The 18695-nt window shown below is 42.1% G+C and overlaps 1 protein-coding gene across 4 annotated transcripts in view; it reads right to left on the reverse strand.

Annotated features, from left to right (window-relative positions):
- The window catches only part of LOC308320428 (arf-GAP with coiled-coil, ANK repeat and PH domain-containing protein 2-like), a 91509-nt gene that overhangs the window by 43121 nt on the left and 29693 nt on the right, over positions 1 to 18695 (reverse strand). For all 4 annotated transcript variants that reach the window (XM_080770822.1, XM_080770823.1, XM_080770821.1 and 1 more), the window contains exons 5-8: positions 15166 to 15224; positions 12025 to 12208; positions 3797 to 3841; positions 3563 to 3658 (exon numbers count right to left, since the gene is read on the reverse strand). In XM_080770822.1, the coding sequence (XP_080626948.1) occupies positions 3563 to 3658; positions 3797 to 3841; positions 12025 to 12208; positions 15166 to 15224 (384 nt within the window). The remainder of the gene's footprint in view (positions 1 to 3562; positions 3659 to 3796; positions 3842 to 12024; positions 12209 to 15165; positions 15225 to 18695) is intronic.

The raw sequence follows: 18695 nt of genomic DNA on the forward strand, positions 1-18695 counted from the left end.
ACACTGTGTTCCTGACTGTGTCCCTCGATCTTGTGATGGTTCCAACGTATCTGTGAAAGAAATGTCCACCCTCTTGAGTTCTCCTCCTAATTCCTCCTCAGATGTGTGGTGATCTCTCTCTCATCTTATTCTCTTCTTCCAGTCCCCCCTTCCTCTAAGTAGATCTAAAACTCTTCTTCCAGCCCCCCCTTCCTCTAAGTAGATCTAAAACTCTTCTTCCAGCCCTCCTTCCACTCTGTATAGCAGTCTACTCCACATGTAATCATCTGTGTCATGTCTTCTCTGAGCGCTGCGGTCTCTCAGCTGACAGCACTGTACTATAATATATACCGTGCTCCCTGTGAGTCCCACCACGGTGGGAACTCCCTTTTCCAGCCCTCTGAGTCCTTCCTCATTCCAGCCTCCTTACTGCGGGTCTGTGTGATAATAATCACCCTGCAGATGCTGCTTTGACCCTCGGCGAGGAAGAAACCCCGTTTACCACAGCAGTGTGTATCTAGAGACGCGGATGAAGGCTGCACTCATGCACCGACACGCACGCGCAAGCACACACGCACGCACACACGCACACAAGTATCAAACAAATGCACAACAGAATTAATTGTGTATAAACAGTAGGGTGGTCCAAGAGGGTGGTCACTGGTTAGCGGTATGAAACAATGTGTCTAACCCGAGCCGAAACACGGTTGGCGAAGACTGTGCTTACATAGAACAGAACATATGAAAATATTTATGTATAACAGTGCGCATTGGCATGTAAACACAAAAATATATTTTTTATGCAATGCTCAGAATAGCTTTGTGTCCGTTTATGTTTCCGATGCAAGAACAATATCATTCATGAGGATGTTGTACTGTACTTCTGGGTCTGTCACGCACGTTTTCGGACATCAGAGCATGTGGCAATTTCATACACGTCACGTGGAATTGGATGAGAGAGGGAGAGACAGAGAGTCAGAGCAAAAGAGATTGAAAAAGAGAGAGTAACTCGGTAGAATCTTTTGCAAAGAACCTAATATCTGATAATGGGGGGGGAAATAGTCCCACTTCTGTGTTGCTTGCCTTTCACACAAATTGTTTAGAAACGTACTCACTTTCCTTCCACAAACACCATTGTCAGGCCCCCGAAAGTCTGCAATTGTGTGCTTGGAGAATTGTTCATGGACAATTGTGAATGTTGCTTTGAGAAGTTACAAAGACCACGGAGTCATGATGTAGTGAATGACGTGATTTGAACTGCTATACCCTACTCACTTTAAAGTTAACCGTTAACAAACAGCAAGAATACACACACACACAAACACCCTGCTCTCACATTTTCTCATGGAAGAGAAAATGTGGAGACAGTGACACACACCAAAAAGCTGATTGCAAAATGTGGAGACACACACCAAAAAGCTGATTGCAAAGCACACAGCAGGTCTATGAATAGGTCTGAAACACCGCAAATTGCGAGAGAACGACACCTATGTCGACAAAATGGGTGGGTTACCATGTATTAATGTACTTTTATTAATCCTATAACAAATAATATAGGTCTAGTTTTCACTCAGAACACAATTGTTCCACCTTAGAGAACTTTGGTTCCTACCTAAACTACTGCGCTGAAACTGGCACAGAGGCAGTTATAGCGAACCCCAGCAGATAATGACAATCAGCAGGTAATTCATTGATTTAATCAAGTATTGTTTTCTCATATCAACTAGTGTCGTTTCCTTTTGATCATTGACATCCTACGTCAATAGTCTTCATCATGACAATTCAGCTGTATCGATTCTTTGATAACGAGGGACCTTACAGTACATTTACTCATATACTTTAAGTATTGCACTTTTTGAGGTATTTGTTACTTTAGTTGAGTATTTCCGATTTTCAACTTCTACTCCTCCATAACATCTGAGGAAAATATTTGTATTTTTACTTTATAGTTTACTTTTTACTAAATACATTAACCACTTATGGTCTATATTACATTTCCGCTATTTTAATATATATATTTTCTATAGAATTTCAACTTGTGAAATGGGACATTCTGCACAATGACTACTTTTACTTTAAGTATATTTTGATACAAACATTTTTTTTACATTTTCAAATCTACCTTGCACTATTGATACCGTTACTTAAGGAAAAAATGATTACAGCCGAACAATTATTTTCCCGTTATGATTAATGCTTTTTGCCACCGAACCTCCATCTGAAAATATTTCGTTCCAGGGACCACAGAAGGCAAGGATTGGAGTTTAAAAAAAAAAAAATTGCTTTATAAAATATATTTAAAAGATTTTAATAAACCATTTTTCACGATAAAAAAAAATTGCAGATGCACTAGCTCATAGCGCGGCACGAAGTATGAGTAAGTATGAGCTTGTATGTCTGCTATTTCTAAATAGCCAAAGTATAAAATAATTGGTTAAAGTAGTTGAAATCTGAAAGGACACAAATGCTTTCCCAGTAAAGATGCCTTCTGATAATAATGATCATTCTCATTGCAAAAGAGAATATTCTTACTGGTCCTACAGCCATATAGGCTAGGCTATTTTCCCTATAGTGCAGAACCAAACAATCTGTCCATAACCCTTCCCCATTCACCGGCTGCCCTGTCACACGTTTTGGAAAATTGTAGGCACTGCCAGATTATCCTACTCAGCTGTGATTTAACAGTTTTTATTGGTCTTTAATTGAACAGTGTTCCGCAGAGTCGGGCACTGAATGTGCGGAATGAAAATATCTCACAGTTTGTCTTCTCAATTGCCCTCGGAAATTGGCAGGAGAATGCACTTACAAGCCAGCACTGTGCCGGTGGCTGTCACCCCCTTTTTTCTTCCAAATATACATTGATCTAAAAAAAAAGAAAAATGAATACCGGCTGTGAGAGTGTGAGTACAAAGAGACGGAAATAACTGGTGGCATCCTGGGAGTGTGAGCCCGAGTCGAAGGTATGAAACCCTGATTTTCCTTCAGAGGTTTCTGTTTTCCTCTGTTACTTTTTTCTCTTCTGTCGAATACTGCTGATTGATTTTGTAATCTTTTTTCCTGTATACAATCGGGGTAGACAAAAATAAGCTTCTAGCTTCAGCCTACACCCTTTTGGTCTGTTATATATTGTGCTGAAAAGGACCAAATAAACTATCATCATCATCAAAAGAGTGTGTATGAAGCCATTTAAAATGAGGATGAGGATTCTTGAAAACAAGTGTCTTGTGAGCTATAAGGAGTTCATGTGTGAATGAGGAAGGCATGAAGGCGTGAGAGAGTGTTTGAGTGTATAGTGAATCCCCATGTGTGCAAGTAAGTGACCATGGAGGACATGAGTGAGTGGATGGTTGAATGGTGTGCACACAATACATTTAAACAAGTGTCCATAATGTGTGTCCATAATCCCAAACAACTACTCTTTGCGGGTACAAAGACAAGCTGGCTACCTGTCAAAACTAAAGTACAATTTAGATGAAGTGTGTTGTATAGGGTTAGAGGGGTTGTATATGGTTACCTGGCCTAGCTTCTTCATGAGGGGTTGTAGTATGTGTTGTATATGGTTAGAGGGGTTGTATATGGTTACCTGTCCTCCTAGCTGCTTCATGAGGGGTTGTAGTTCACTGAAGAGGTCGTAGCCTTGATGGAAGAAGGTCAAGTGGGCGTACATGAAGGACAGCATCTGTGGTTGACAGAACGACACGTTGTGTTATTCCAAAACAAATATGGCCGCCGCCTCCTGGACCACAGCTGCTCTTTTGGACGGACAATCGGACACGGAAGGGATGATAGAAAATTAGAAACGAAACACTATGTTTACCGATTTGAGGATTTCCGATCTTCTTTTGGATTGTAGCACGTTGATCTGGATGGGAGAGAGAGAGACATATTCAAGATTATTATTGTTTGATTGACACCTTTAACTTAAGGGGAATCCATTGAGACCAAGGTCTCTTTTTCAATGGCACCCTGTGTACAAAAAGGAACGTGTACAACAATTTGACATACTGTACATGACATAGTCATAGACAGCAAGCTATATAGAGATATAATACAAAAAATATATAAATTATTACGAAAAGCAGGTGCATAAGCCTTCGTCCAGTATGAGGTCAGCTAAAAATCATTTACAATTTGTAAACACAAGAGTAAAATCCATTGGCTTTGGTTCCTCAACATTGTAGCATTAATAATAAACAATAATAGTGAAATAATAAAGAGTAGCAAAACTAAATGTAAGGGGGAAGAAAATTAACATATCATGTACACTGATCATAGCACACTTTGAGGCGCTTTAAAACCCATTTTGTGCAGGAACCCCTTTTGGTGTTGGAATTATGTTATGCTTTAGCTATTGAAAAATAGCAGATCTACAAGCTCATAGCGAGCCACCGAGTGGCGTGCTACGAGCTTGTAGGTCTGCTATTTTTGAAATCGAAGAAGCTTTTTCAGAAAACTGTCAGGATGTAGAAGACATTTTTAGAATCTGATCTCAGGTCAAAATGTGCTACAGTATGTCCATGGTTCCTTCTTCTGAATGGTATCCGTTTGCACACTACAGTACGTGGTATAAAGACTTGAGAAGAGGAGAGACAGGGAGAGAGAAGCGAAAAGTCTGCCTTGTGGTCATAGACCGGTAGGCACAAGTGATGCGAGAGACAAGAGAAGGTAAGCAGACAGGCGTGAAATGAACTGTAGTAAAGTCTGTCACAGCAAAACACTAGCTTCGTTTAGTCAGCAGGGGGAGCTACGGGTCCCCGTTTAGAGCCAGTCAGGCTGTTGGCAGCTTCTCTTTGTGCAAAAATAAATGCCAATATCTTTTTGTAAAAACACTGTGATATTTCCACTGTAATGCTAATGTTTGTCATGTGTACTTTAAGTGCATGATCGCGTGGCTTTGTTTAATGCAAATTCAACGGTTTGTGTGGTGCACATGAGCATGCACGTGTGCCGTTTATTTAGAGCCAGAGGCTGGGCGTGACGGCGTGTGTGCACGTGTCTGTGACAGAAGTTTCTTCATTCTCTGCAGAGCTAATTAACATCACACACTTTGTGACTGTCTGCACTGGGAGGTTCAGTTTAGTCTCAGAAGAAACACGAGTTTATGGTTTAACATGAACACGCGCACACACCACGCACAGTGAGTGAGTGAGTGAGTGACACGTGTGTGTGTGTGTGTGTGTGTGTGTGTGTGTGTGTGTGTGTGTGTGTGTGTGTGTGTAGATTGACAGAAATGTTTGATTTAGTTTAGTCAAAGACTTTTGAATACAATTCTACTGGATCTCTTCTCCACTAGTCCCTATCATTTTAGTCTAGTTTGTATTTGTTGACGAAATTGTCAGTATATTTAGTCTTAGTTTTAGTCATCATACAGTAGCTTAGTTTTAGGTCGTTTTTATTTAGTTTAGTCGATGAAATCAACACTGCCGTGTGACACCCTGTACCGGGTGTGTGAAATGTGATTTAAAATCTCATTACATTTTAAATCTTATTCAATGTTTTGACTAATGCTTTTTTTACACTTTCCATTTCTTTCCCCTGATCTTTCATTATTTTTCCCAGTTTCTTCGTGGCTCGACCCAATGTGTCCATATGAATGAATAAATGAAAGAATGAATAGAAGGATGGATGAATAGGATGGATGGATGAATAGATGAATAGAGTTTGGCTGCTCTTGCCGGAGCCAAACGGAAGCCATCCGTTTTGCCCAGCGGCCACAATGACTCGTGTACCCTAAGATTCAAAAGCCACCGTCATCAGTCATCACCGGTGTTTTGCCAACCAACTCGATCTTTGTGCAGCAGAACAGGATTGCCAAATTACGTTTGGCAGGCGGCGCAGAAAAACCTAACCAGAAAGTTACCACAAGTGACCAGCGTTTGGCTCCTGCCTGGTGGTACAGTAAGTTCACTACTATGCTACGGTATATACAGTAGGTGGAGGAGGACACAGAGCAATGGAAAAACTGATTTTTCACGGATTTAAACTAACTGAAACCGGGAAAGCATCTTGTTTTTTTGGGGGTTTTTTTTAACCACTAACCATACTTTATACTTTTTGCAATTCAAAAATAGCAGATTCTACTATTGTTTCTTTATTATACCGATACAGTATATTTTTTTCAATCTTACTTGTACTGTATCTCTCTCCATTTCTTACCTATCCCGTGTTTCATGCTTAAAGCTGTGCTGCTGAGTGTGACAGTCCCCATGGATGGGGATCAAAATAAAAGTCTATCTAGTTACCGGTATCTATCTTATAGCAGCAATATTCCTATACATCTTGTCGTACTGTCCCCCGACCCTGTGAAAACATCTGATGACCTGGATGTAACCCCCGAGCCTCTAGTTGAGAAACACTAAGGCCATAGAGGTCATGATGAAAGCCTTTCAACCTCGCATGCCATCAGTCATTATCATTATTATCACATTAAGACCTGAGGCCGATTCTACAAAATGATTATGTCAAAAACAGTTTTCTGAGAGACCATATCACTGGTTCTCAAACGTTTTCATGTCAAGGACACCCATTCACCCAATAAAAATGTATTTGGCCGCGGACCCCCATTTCGCTCCAGGGACCCTCCGAAAAAAATATTTGAGTTAAAAATGTTTGATATAAACAATATATATTCAATGCAACGATTTGCACAAATTATCATGATTTTTCAAAAATAGCAGATCTACAAGCTCATATATCTGCCTTTTTTATCGTGACACATCTAAAATGGCACGGATGCTTTCCGGATTTTAATGGGGTTATTATATATATTTTTAATAACATAAAACATTAAAAAAATATAAGAGATCTATAAGTTCACAATGTGTTACAAATTACAATATGTTATTCCCGTTTCTGTTGAAACAGTGCTTAAGTGCTTACGGATGTTTGTTTTCCTAAAGCTACACCACTCACTCTTTGGTATATTTGGGAGATTTTCATTTTCCAGCATGCAGTTCAGTCTGTGTTCTAATTATTTCTGGTCTGTATATTTCCATTCAGGGCACAACGTGGCACCGTGGGCTCTCGCAGGACACGCACACACACGCACGCACGCACGCACACACACACACACACACACACACACACACACACACACACACACACACACACACACACACACACACACACACACACACACACACACACACACACACACACACACACACACACACACACACACACACACACACACACACACACACACACACACACGCACGCGCGCGCACACAACACAACACACAACACACACACACACACACGTGCACACACGTGCGCACACACACAACACAACACACAACACACACACCATGTGTGATTCTGTGAGCTTGCAGCCTCTGCCATGCTGTATATCATCCACTCTCGCTCGACCAACTTTCCTGTCAAAATCAACTGTGTAATTAAGCATACACGCCATATAAACAAGGCTGAAAACTGAACATTTTGTTCAATTTCAGTCCAGTCAATAATTTATTTATCTGTCTGCTCCTGACCTGGAATATGAGCATATGAAAATAGTGGGAGTGGGAGTGGGAGTGTCGTGTCTGGCCTGCACGCGAGACTACTTGTAGATCAACTATTTGAGCTACTTTGCACAACATGGTATGACATGACAGAGTATAAAATAGGGGTGGGCATGCCAAGTACCAAAGTGGTGGTTAGTTCAGTTACTATAAGTGCCCAAATTCAGTATTTCAGCTGTGACGTGAGCGCCCCCTCCTGAGATACTTCCGTGTCCTACTTTTGTGTCGTTTGTGTGTCCCCATGATATGTAGAGTTATACTGTGACGCTAAATCTGAGACGTCGGACTAAATCTGAGACGAAAACAACCACAAGTCTCATTTTACTGCTTTTCTCGCAACAACAAAGCTGCGCTGCTCTCCCAAATCTGGCTGTGACAGGCCGTCTGCCCCACATGGAATACTATCGCCATTTTATTTCATTGTGTCAACTAAATCCTCATTAATGCAAACTCAACCCTGAACACATTCTAACGATGCCCCAGAAATATTTTACTAATAATAATGATAATAATAATAGTCTTTATTGTCTCCACACCATGGACACTTGTACAAAACATTAATAATTCTACTCGAGTTGGAACCATTAAGACCCATTTTAACCCTCAATGGCTTCCTTTCTGAAAAATAAAGATTCACGCGTTGAGATATTCTATTTACAATGAGATGCGGACGGGAGCTGGTGCCACTTAACCTGACGCTGCCAGATCCAAAAAGCTTGCTACACAAATTTGTTTCACAGCTTATTGGGATCTGGGATCGCGGAAGCAAATTCGATGACGGGGCTGTTCCTTTTTTTCAAGATACATGGTAGATGATTGGATGGGAGCATCTGTCTATCACCGTGTGGGCGTGCAAACACAACCAATCATATTGACGTGTCTATATAGCTTTACATCCGGTTTCGCACATATCCCGCCCTTAGCTCACGCTGATTGGTTCGGTACGAAGCAGATCTGACTCAGGGCTCAACTCCGTCAGAGATCCCAGATGAGTGTTGTGTTGGGGAATATGTTTCCCCAATACCGCCCTCATCTGGCAGCGTCAGGTTAGGTGCCACTTGGACCCGGACCTAACGTAACGTACAGTAGCACTACAAAACGACGTCGGACTTAAATGCAGAATGGCTACTAGACTAGACTAGAGTAGACAAGCTTATCAAGCCACAAACTGAATTCACAGGCACTTCACTTAGTGGCTGGTATACGGATTTCTCACCACAAGTGAAAGTATTGCGAAAGAAAAATGTGGTAAAAACGTGCCAAATATTTCATGAAAGTTGCAAATACTAAAAAACGTCAGGGGGATTTTTTTTTTTAATGTGCCGACAACGCCAGTCTGATGTGGAACTTTAAAGCCTCTTTAAATCACTTGTAGAGTTATAGATTCCCTACATGAACAGACCAACCAGAACCAGACAGAAATTAAATTTCCCAAAACCATGCCTCATTTTGAGGAAGGAGGGTTTCTGATGAAGCAGTGCGCTATTACAACATAAGCCCCCCCCCATCTCCCTCTGAGACATGCTTTTGTCAATAATGGTAGACTACTTAACAACTTAAACCCTAGTATATACTGTATACTGTAAATGGCTGACTGGAATCCCCCAGCGGGCTGCTAGCAGGCTCCTTTTCTCCCCATCTACAGCCACTATTATCCTAGAGGTGACAAAGCTTTGCAGGCTGTAGCAGCCAAACTCTGGAATGCTCTTCCAATAGCCCTGAGATTTGCACCCTCTGTGGACATTTTTAAAAAACAGCCTTAAAACGTTCCTTTTTGCACAAGCAATAAATATACAAGCATCGTATATGTATCGATTAATTACGCTTGTATTTTCATTTGATTTGAATTGTACAGTAATTTGTATCTGCCTTGTTTTCCTTTTCTTGTATTTTATTGCATCATGTAAAGCACTTAATGTACTTACTTACTAGCCAGAAATAGACAATCTATCAAATATATTGATCTGCTAGAGAATGTTCAGCCTAGAATAGGAAATGAACAAATTTGAATAGATGTATTATAATTGACTAAATCAATTGGTGTGACTGACTAGCCACTTAACCCTTATCCTTTGCTGTACAGTTGAGTTTTGTACTGGTGGCATACAAAAAAATAGCTAAAATAGCCAATCTACAATACAATCTCACGTGTTGCATCGTTGTGACCTTGTAGATCGGCTATTTTCATTATTCTTTATTTATTAATAGTAATGAATTTTTTTTAAATATTGATTTGAAGTCATATCTCCCAGCCTTGGTTAGATTAGATATAAAGAACATTCATGTGCTATTTGCTTACAGATGATTTTCTTTTTTACACCTGTGTGAAGTGAGTGGTGCAACTCCCCGCGTCCGAAACGGTAGAGAAATAACAGTTACCATGTGGAGTTCCAGACCCCCAGGAACGCACCCAGGGTGCCGGCCCTGTTCCGGACAGCCGCCCCGCGTCCGAAACGGTTGAGAAATGACAGAGTTACCTTGTGCCGGTCCCTCTACTGTACCCTCTACTGTACTGTCACTGTACTGTACTGGCACACCCGAAATCATCATATATACAGTTAATATGTGTGTGTGCGTTAGGTTGCGCACAGGTGGTGAAAAACAACCATGCTGTTTTCGTGCTCATACCCAGCCAGGCAGGCACCCACACACACACATAGCTCCTTAAGGGAGTGGTTGCACCACTCAAAAATACATCTATAAACCTGGGGGAAATGGCAATCCACTTTTGTACAATCTATAACTTTGTTTAAGTAATGCTTGAGACAAACAATGCACCCTGATGGATGGAAGTGAGCTCCTGTAAGCCTTATGTTATGTGGCTCATGGACAGATATTGCGACTCTAAAATATCAGATACCACAGCAGAATCTAGCATTCCCTTATCACAAAGCACACTCCTTATCATCATCTCTACAACAACAGCCATAGAAAAGACAAGGGCTCTGTTGCTATGTTTAATAATGCTGCTACCTCACCTTGAAGGGCATGCATATAACTACCAGAGTGCACACAACTATGCATACGGGCTTGACAGGATTTGATCCTGTGCCAGCAGGCAGCCACTAGCATACATTATGGCTCCAGAGATGGGTATCATTCTGAAACACGACACTATCAGTGGCTACGAGGCAGGGAAACCATAGCCCTGCTACAGCTAACCAGTTCCTTCATCACAAAGCATGCAGCTTTCAGTGCGTGTGCAGCAGGGCTATACTGTAGTCAGTGATGATGAATGGTCTTCACTGGGAAAAGGTCAGGGGAGCCATCAGAGAGAAGATGACATATTGTACTCCACTGTGGCTTCCACAAGAATGGACTTCACATTAATTGGACCTAGAGGTATTTGGATCATTAAAACGTGGACCTAGAGAGATATCTTTTGGCATGTGGATCATTAACACAGGAAAGAGAGACCATTTTGAAAATCACCTTGTGAATAAAGACCTCTTCTGTCCTCTCAAACTACAATTATTTTTTGGCACATTAGTTTGGTTTCCAGGCTAACCCCTTGCTTTAAATGGTGCGTTCACACAGGCAGACGCTAAGACGAATGGCAGTATCTTTTGGAGCAGCTACATGAATCATTGCATCCCGTGTGTGAACGCAATATAAATGGTGGTTTTGGGAGTCGTCACAATTATTACATAATCACCTAATCACAATTATTTGAGATCATTGCAATTATTTTGCACATTCATTATTAATTACTGCATATATTAATTGTCAGTTATCAATCTTCAGAATAACTTTCAGAAAATAGATGGTGTAAATAGGTTTCAATAGAATATCTACAAGCTCAATGATATCGCAAATTATTTGTATGACAAATAAATGGTAATGTAAAATGTGATGATGGTAACAGCCCTAGTTGGAGCTGCTAGCATCTTGCTGGGCACCACCCAGCAAGATGCTAGCAGCTCCAACTAAGGGCTACAGACATATGAGGCTAACACAGCTGTTGTTCATTTCCCACTATGCCACATCAGCATTCTTAGGCCGACTCCACCTTTCCTCGTCCCCATACAGATCCATTGGGGCCTATATATTCTGCAGTGTGTGAACGTATATACATTATACAGATGTGCTTCCCAAACTCTGGGTCGGGACCCAGAGGTTTTACCCCCAATCCCATGATTATGATGGAACCGTTTCAATAGAGAAATACTAAGGGGAATAACCCATTAAAAGCGGGAAAGCATGTGTCATATTAGATTTCTTTGGCTAGTCAAAAAAAGCTCATGGCGCGTACTACGTTATGAGCATGTACTGTAGATCTGCAATTTTTTGAAAATTCATGAAAAATTGTGAAGGTGAAAATGTTTAACTGCTTCTGGTTGTCCAAGGAGGAAGCATGCGTTTTGAGATGGCGGTCTGCAGCCAAATACGTAAAAGAAAATTACGGGGTCCTTACATGAAAAATAAACAGTTTTAGATTTAGAAGACATTTTGTCTCAGGCCTTAATGCCTTAAAAAAACTAGAAACACAATCACATAAAGTGCTCCCAATAGGACGAGGTCCTACCTGTAGGACGTAGTCCAGGACGATGTGGCGGAAGCACTTGCGCGTGGCGGTCAGGATGTTGGTGGCCTCCTCCACCTCGTGCTGCTTGTTGCGCGGAGCCTGGGCGTTCTTGGTGAGCGCCGCCTCCTTCTCCTCGCTCACCTTGTCAAACTGCTTCTTGGCCTCTTTGAACTTGCGCAGGTCTCTATGGCAAAAGAGAGGAGGATGGGGACGTTACAGGGAAATGTATTTTGATTGAGAAGAAGAGCAGAACAGCACTTTTTTTGGTTACTTCTGATTCCGCCTTGTGGTTTCCTGCCAGATGACTACAAATCATTGACTACAACATGACGTATTTTACCATCCGCTCCAGACCGGTTCACAGCCCAGGCTTTCCTCTGAGGTGGAAGGGCCTGGTGACGTGAGGTTAGCCCAACCCTAACCTCAGTAAAACCATAGACATATAAAAGGTAGAAGTCCCGGAAAAGATGTGCTGTGATTGGCCAGTAGTCACTTGAGTGGCAGCGTGTCCACTCTTCCGGCGTACCATTGTAAATTCTTCCGCCCTCCCGTCCAACGAACTGCAGCAGCCAATGAGGCATCTATGAGTAAAACTATGCCTTCCCCCGGGAGCCAATCAGACGGGTCTGTGGTGGGATTCATAATCACGCCTGGGGGACTCCAGTCAACTACAGTATGTCTATATAGGGTTTAACCAGTTGATACTAGTCTCTGAAACGGTACGTACTAATCCAACATGTCTAGGATCAAATCCTGTGGGTGGCTCCAAGCTTTCATAAACGTCGTCTAATTTAAGACAAATATACAAGCTGAATGCCACCTCTCCAAATGAAACATGTTGTACTGTATGCGCTGTACTGTATGTTCAGGGTCACGGTTATCACCAGATGGTGTCGCACACAAACAGCACATGGACCATGCAGGCTTACAGTCAGAGTGAGTGAGACACGTGTTGTGTTTTCAGAAATCCCCCTATCTAAGGTCAAAGAAGACATTTCCATTATTTGTTTTCAACAATCCTGCGGGCTGTAAAGTTGCATGTAAACGGACACGAGGTTATCTCTGGCTATGCAACGACAGAGAATGAAGGGCGATTTGGTCAAATTATTGAAAAAAAAGAAAGAATAATACACAATAGAATGTGATATACACAGTTAGTCCACTGCCCAGGGACACATCCACCATTTTCGAGTTTTTTTAAATATTGCAGAGCTAGGGCAACAGCTGGAGGCAGAAGCTGATGTCCCAATAATCTAATTTCTTAATGTCATTAGTGTAGATCTGGTTTGAGGGCCGTGTGTCAGCAGTCTGTGTTGTTGAACCTGGATCTGATGATCAGCGCCCAGTCATGGTGGGACGGTGGTCGAGTCTCTGGCCTCCAGAAACAAAACATGATCCGACATTTCTTATTTTCTTATTTATCCAGAGCTCCCCGAACTGTCTGTCTCCCTCTCACGATTCATAATCATCTATCTATGGCAATAAATAACTATCACAAAGGAGAGTATACACCGCTCATTTGAATGTGAATATGCAATGACAATGTGAGTTGATGCTGCAAGCCGTTAAGTTTCACATCTCTCCAATCGCAACGATGTCAAAACTACAATAAAGATGGTGGCATAGCTATAGTGTCCAAGGCGGTGCGCCAAGCGGTTAAAAAAAACTTTACTGCCCAATGTCAACCACCGATTGTGTCATACCTGGGCCAAGATGGAAGATTAAAAAATCCAAATACTGCAGATGCACTAGTTATATTGTATGAACATACTCTACGCTACAGTTTTGTTAAAATAACATAAAAGTCCCAGATTGAACCTTTAAACCGGCATCCCTGTTGAATCAATGAGGCCACCCACTAAATAAAACTAAACCTCTGAGGCTTGCTCTCACTCGTCTGTATTTAATTTGTTTCGCCCACGCAAAACAGCGTCTTATTATTCCACTGCTCCGACTGCGAGGCTCTGGGAGTATAGGCCGTTTGTGAGGGAACTGGCTTCCAGGCAGCGTTGGCAATATTAATTGAGTGTGCACTTTCGACAGGCATCTAATCCTTAAAAAAAAATGTTTTAGTCACATTTTAGTGACCTCCAATGTTTTAGTGTTAGTCTAGTTTTAGTCGACTAAATATTGGTTACTACGATTTTACACTTGCTGAAAATAGCCAATCTACAAGATCACATGCTATTTTCAGCATGCAACCAAGTGTAAAATGACTTGTGTCTTTTACGTATACTGGATAGTCAACGAACATTTGACAAAATCAACACTGATCTGCATGAAGGGGACGATAGTCTTGACAGTACTGATTGCGTTTCCACACACTTCCTCGGCATCAATCTTTCCGGGCAACTTTCTAGTGCGTCTCTTTCTTCTGTGGAATATTCCTGAGCCACGACACACAATACGCTGACGTGGCTTTTTGTTCTTAGTTCTGCATCGCTTGATTTCTTCAGACACAGAATTGGAGTGGAAAACATTAAGACTGAGGGGCTTTGTGTTTCATGGTGAGTCGCTGTGAATAAGAGCTTCAGCCAAAACCACCATCTCCACCCCTGACCTCTGGGATCACACCCCATCTCCCATATCGTTCTCCTTTACTTGTCTCCTTCCCTTTCTACCTCTGTCCACATCCCCTCGTTTGTTTCATTTCCTCTCTGCCATACATACAGCACATGGTCAATATATAATGAATAATGAATTGCATTTTTATAGCGCTTTTCCAAGTGCTCAAAGCGCTTTACAATGGTTCATTCATTCAAACATTGGGAGGTGAAGCGGCGAACACCAATGGTGGCGAGCTCACACCGACCGACTCATTGGAGACAATGTAGGGTTCAGTGTCTTGCCCAAGGACACTAATAATAAGGTCCACCCTCCACTTCCAAATGATTATCTTGAATAAATGGGGGTAGTGGTGGATTGATCTCTCCTATCACATAATTATGGATGATATAGGATATTACGATCGTTCTAATACTGCAGACACTAAGCCACTTGGATGAGAGCAGCATGTGAATGGCTATTGGCTACAATATAAATCGTCTAGATAAAGGGAAAGAAGTAACATTCTGGAAAGCTGAAAACACCCACAAATACGAGCAGCATGCCAATGGCAATGGAGACTTCATCGGTACTTACTCTTTGACAAATGTTTGAAGCTGCGTCTTGATTGATCTCTGGGCCTGATCAAACAATATCTGTGGAGATAGAAGGAACAACAGTTACTTCTATATATCCAACAATAAGAGCTTCAGTTCCACACATTTTACCACACAAACATTTCACTTCCCTCACAGTTAGGGAGAACAGCTGGTGGTGAAAGATAAACATTTTCATCATACCGAGTTTCACTCTACAAGTTCCACTAGGGAACTGGGCTTTAGTTTCACATGATTTCATGATTTCTGTCTGTTTCAAGTCCGTTTCAAATGCTATAATTTGCCTAATGTAAATCGCTCTGGATTAAGAGCGTCTGCTAAATGCCTAAATTGTAATTGTAAATTGACCGTAATGACAGGATCAAGTACTGTAGTAATGCAACATTTCTCTATCAGTGTTATTGTCATCTTGAACATCTTGGGATATCCGTTTTCCCCCCACTTTTCATCTCTTTTCTTTAGGGGGAAGGGAAACATTTCACAAACATCTGGGGTATAAAAGCTTAAATTTCCATTTGTTCAGCATTCAGCACATTCCACCATGTGTGCTTGTGTCTCAACTTCACTGTGTTCAATTTTGCAGAAGTTAAAACGCAACTAAATATACGTGGAAAAAGGGCTGACTTTGAAAATTCCACCTCGTAAACTAAACAAACATACGTCCACACAGCTGCAACACGTGCTTATGCTCGTTAGTCGTTAGTGAGTCATACCCTCATTAATCTGTGCACCTTAACCCACTTTGGACTGAGGTCGATTAAAAAAAAGGCTTCAAAATCCTAACATTTTTCTGAAAAACCCATGTTTCTATGTCAGTGGTGCTCAAACTTTTTCATGACAAGGACCCCCAGAATTATCTCTATCTTGGGCCACGGACCCCCACCTCAAAATATATAGTTCCAGGGACCCTTCAGAAGCAAATATTTTAGTTAAAAATGTTCGCTCTGAAATATATATATTAAAAGATTTGCACCACATTTTCACGACTTTAAAAAAATAGCAGACCTACAAGCTCGTAGCACGCCACTCGGTGGCACGCTATGAGCTTGTAGATCTGCTATTTTTCCAATAGCTAAATTATAACATAATGCTAGAAACACCAACAGGGGTTCCCGCCCAAAATGGGTTAAAAACAAACCAAAACACCCCATCAGTAAACGAAGTCCCCTATAAACAGTGGCGTCCCTAAACAGCGTTTTCAGTCTGATTTCAGAGCAGATGATAGTCACTAGACAGACAGGACAATAAGGGCTGTGTCCATGGACTGGCCCTGTCCCTGGGAACAAACAGCAGTGTGCGTCTTGAGTGGATCATGTGCTCGGAGATCGCTGACTGGTAAAAAAAAAAAGAAGTATTAAACAGCAGTCAGCTGATGAGACCACATTAGTCTCTGCGGCTGAGTCACAGTTTCAGCTCCGGTGTGTGTGTGTGTGTGTGTGTGTGTGTGCGCGTGCGTGTGGGTGTGTCGTGGGGGTGAGACTAGTTTAGTTCCCTAAATCCCAAAGGAGCCACCACAAGGTTGATCCGAGTCTGTGACTCAACACTAGAGGCTAAGGTTTCCTACGGTCCACCTGTCATTAGCCATATACTGTAGAGCAAATACACACAGACACAGAAAGAACGGCTCAGATTAACTCAATACTTGTTTGTGTTTTGTAGTTTAGTAACCAATTAAAAACAATTATTATTAGTATTCATGGCCACAGACAGTGTCTGAATGTATGGCTCAGTGCTTTGGTCAAAGGGCATTAACATATCTTTCAAAATGTTCTTATAAAGTGCGTGCATGCCACACAGGCTGGGTCTCCATTCACTGATTTGTCTAGAAGTGGGTCCCCTTGGTTTTGCAGGCACGGAATCTGAACCAGAGGGAGGCGGGGTCTTAAGGACATCACTGCGAGTATGATGGCCTCAACTCATTATCACCGTTTAGGTGATAATTAAGGTCATCACCTAAAAGGCGAGTTGCGAGTATGAATGGGCCTTTAATAATAATAATAATACATTTTATTTATAAGGCGCCTTTCAGGGCACTTAAGGAAAGTATAGCTTTTATAGCTTGCAGCAGAAAACAGATCAATCATAGGCCTGCCTAAACAGGTGGGTTTTGAGGTGGTTGAGTCCATGTTTCTTATATCAGGGGGGAGGGAGTTCCAGAGGTGGGGGGGGCAGAGCGGCTGAAAGCTCTTGACCCCATGGTGGACAGACGGGCTGGGAGGACTTTCAGTTTGATGGAGGAGGCAGACCGAAGAGACCAGGTGGGAATGTCGACATGAACAAGATCAGACAGATAAGGGAGGTTTTGGATGGCCTTGAAAGTATTAGACCAATGACCACTATGGCATTCTAGACGCAAATGTTGAGCAGCAGTTAACTTTTACCATCTGGCAGAAAAACGGCTCCTACTTTGCCTAACTTCAAGATAACAGTGTACATAAGGGCAGAACTCAGGAGGTGGTGAGAGCTTCTGGAGTGTGTGGGGTTTCATTGTTTCTATCGGACACAATGAACCGTGTAGTCGTTTTCACAACATTGTGACCATTAAAAGCTACAGTAACTGCCTGACCTCAGTCTTTTGGACCAGCAGTAACCCCGTCCCCAACGGAGCCACAACAGGGTGGATCCCCCATGTGACTCAACACGCCATACAGTTTCTTATTAGCCTCCTAGACCGGGAAAGTATAGTGCGGTATGATATAGTTATCCAGTAAATTCTCTTCTGTTGAGCCATAGTGTAAGTGTAAGCCCCAGGCCTGTGGTTCTCCTCTGTTGAGCCATAGTGTAAGTGTAAGCCCCAGGCCTGTGGCTCTCCGAGGGTCAGGGAAGTTTATGGCAGAAACTTAACCCTTCAGTGGTGAGTCACTGGACCTACCCTGTTTTGTTGGGATTTAGGGGACTAGAAGAGTAGGAGATGAGATTACTGAGTAACTTCCAAAGTGTTATGCCATAGATATAGCATGTACTGTATGTGTGGCAGGGTATTTATTGCAAAGTAGTCCCGTCTGTGTGTGTAACTGTCAACAAAACAACTAGAGAACCGATGGGCGTATTTTCATGTGAGTGCATGGTGGTCAGTGGGCCGCCTTGAAGAAACCAACTGTGTGTGTGTGTGTGTGTGTGTGTGTGTGTGTGTGTGTGTGTGTGTGTGTGTGTGTGTGTGTGTGTGTGTGTGTGTGTGTGCGTGTGTGTGTGAATGATCAGGAGGCTGGCCTGAAGAGATTAAGGCTGAATCCAAAGGTCCAGTCTGTCCAGAGTAGAGGACTCTGCCCCTGCATGCCGACATCAGTCTTACTGTAAGTACTGTGACATTATAAGTTGAGTGCTTTGCATCATTCATCATATAGGCTAAAGTCTGCAAGGGCACACATGGCTGCCGCATGACTAATGATACAGGATTTCAGACTACACGCGTTGCTGTGGACACGCCCAACGACAAGCTACGTACGCCACCGGAAGCAACATGCTGCACTGGCTAATATTATTGTGCATTTTATTTGATAATAAACAGCA

This window comes from Protomyctophum bolini (genome assembly GCF_963924005.1).
Source record: "Protomyctophum bolini genome assembly, chromosome: 8".
NCBI classification, from domain to species: domain Eukaryota; kingdom Metazoa; phylum Chordata; class Actinopteri; order Myctophiformes; family Myctophidae; genus Protomyctophum; species Protomyctophum bolini.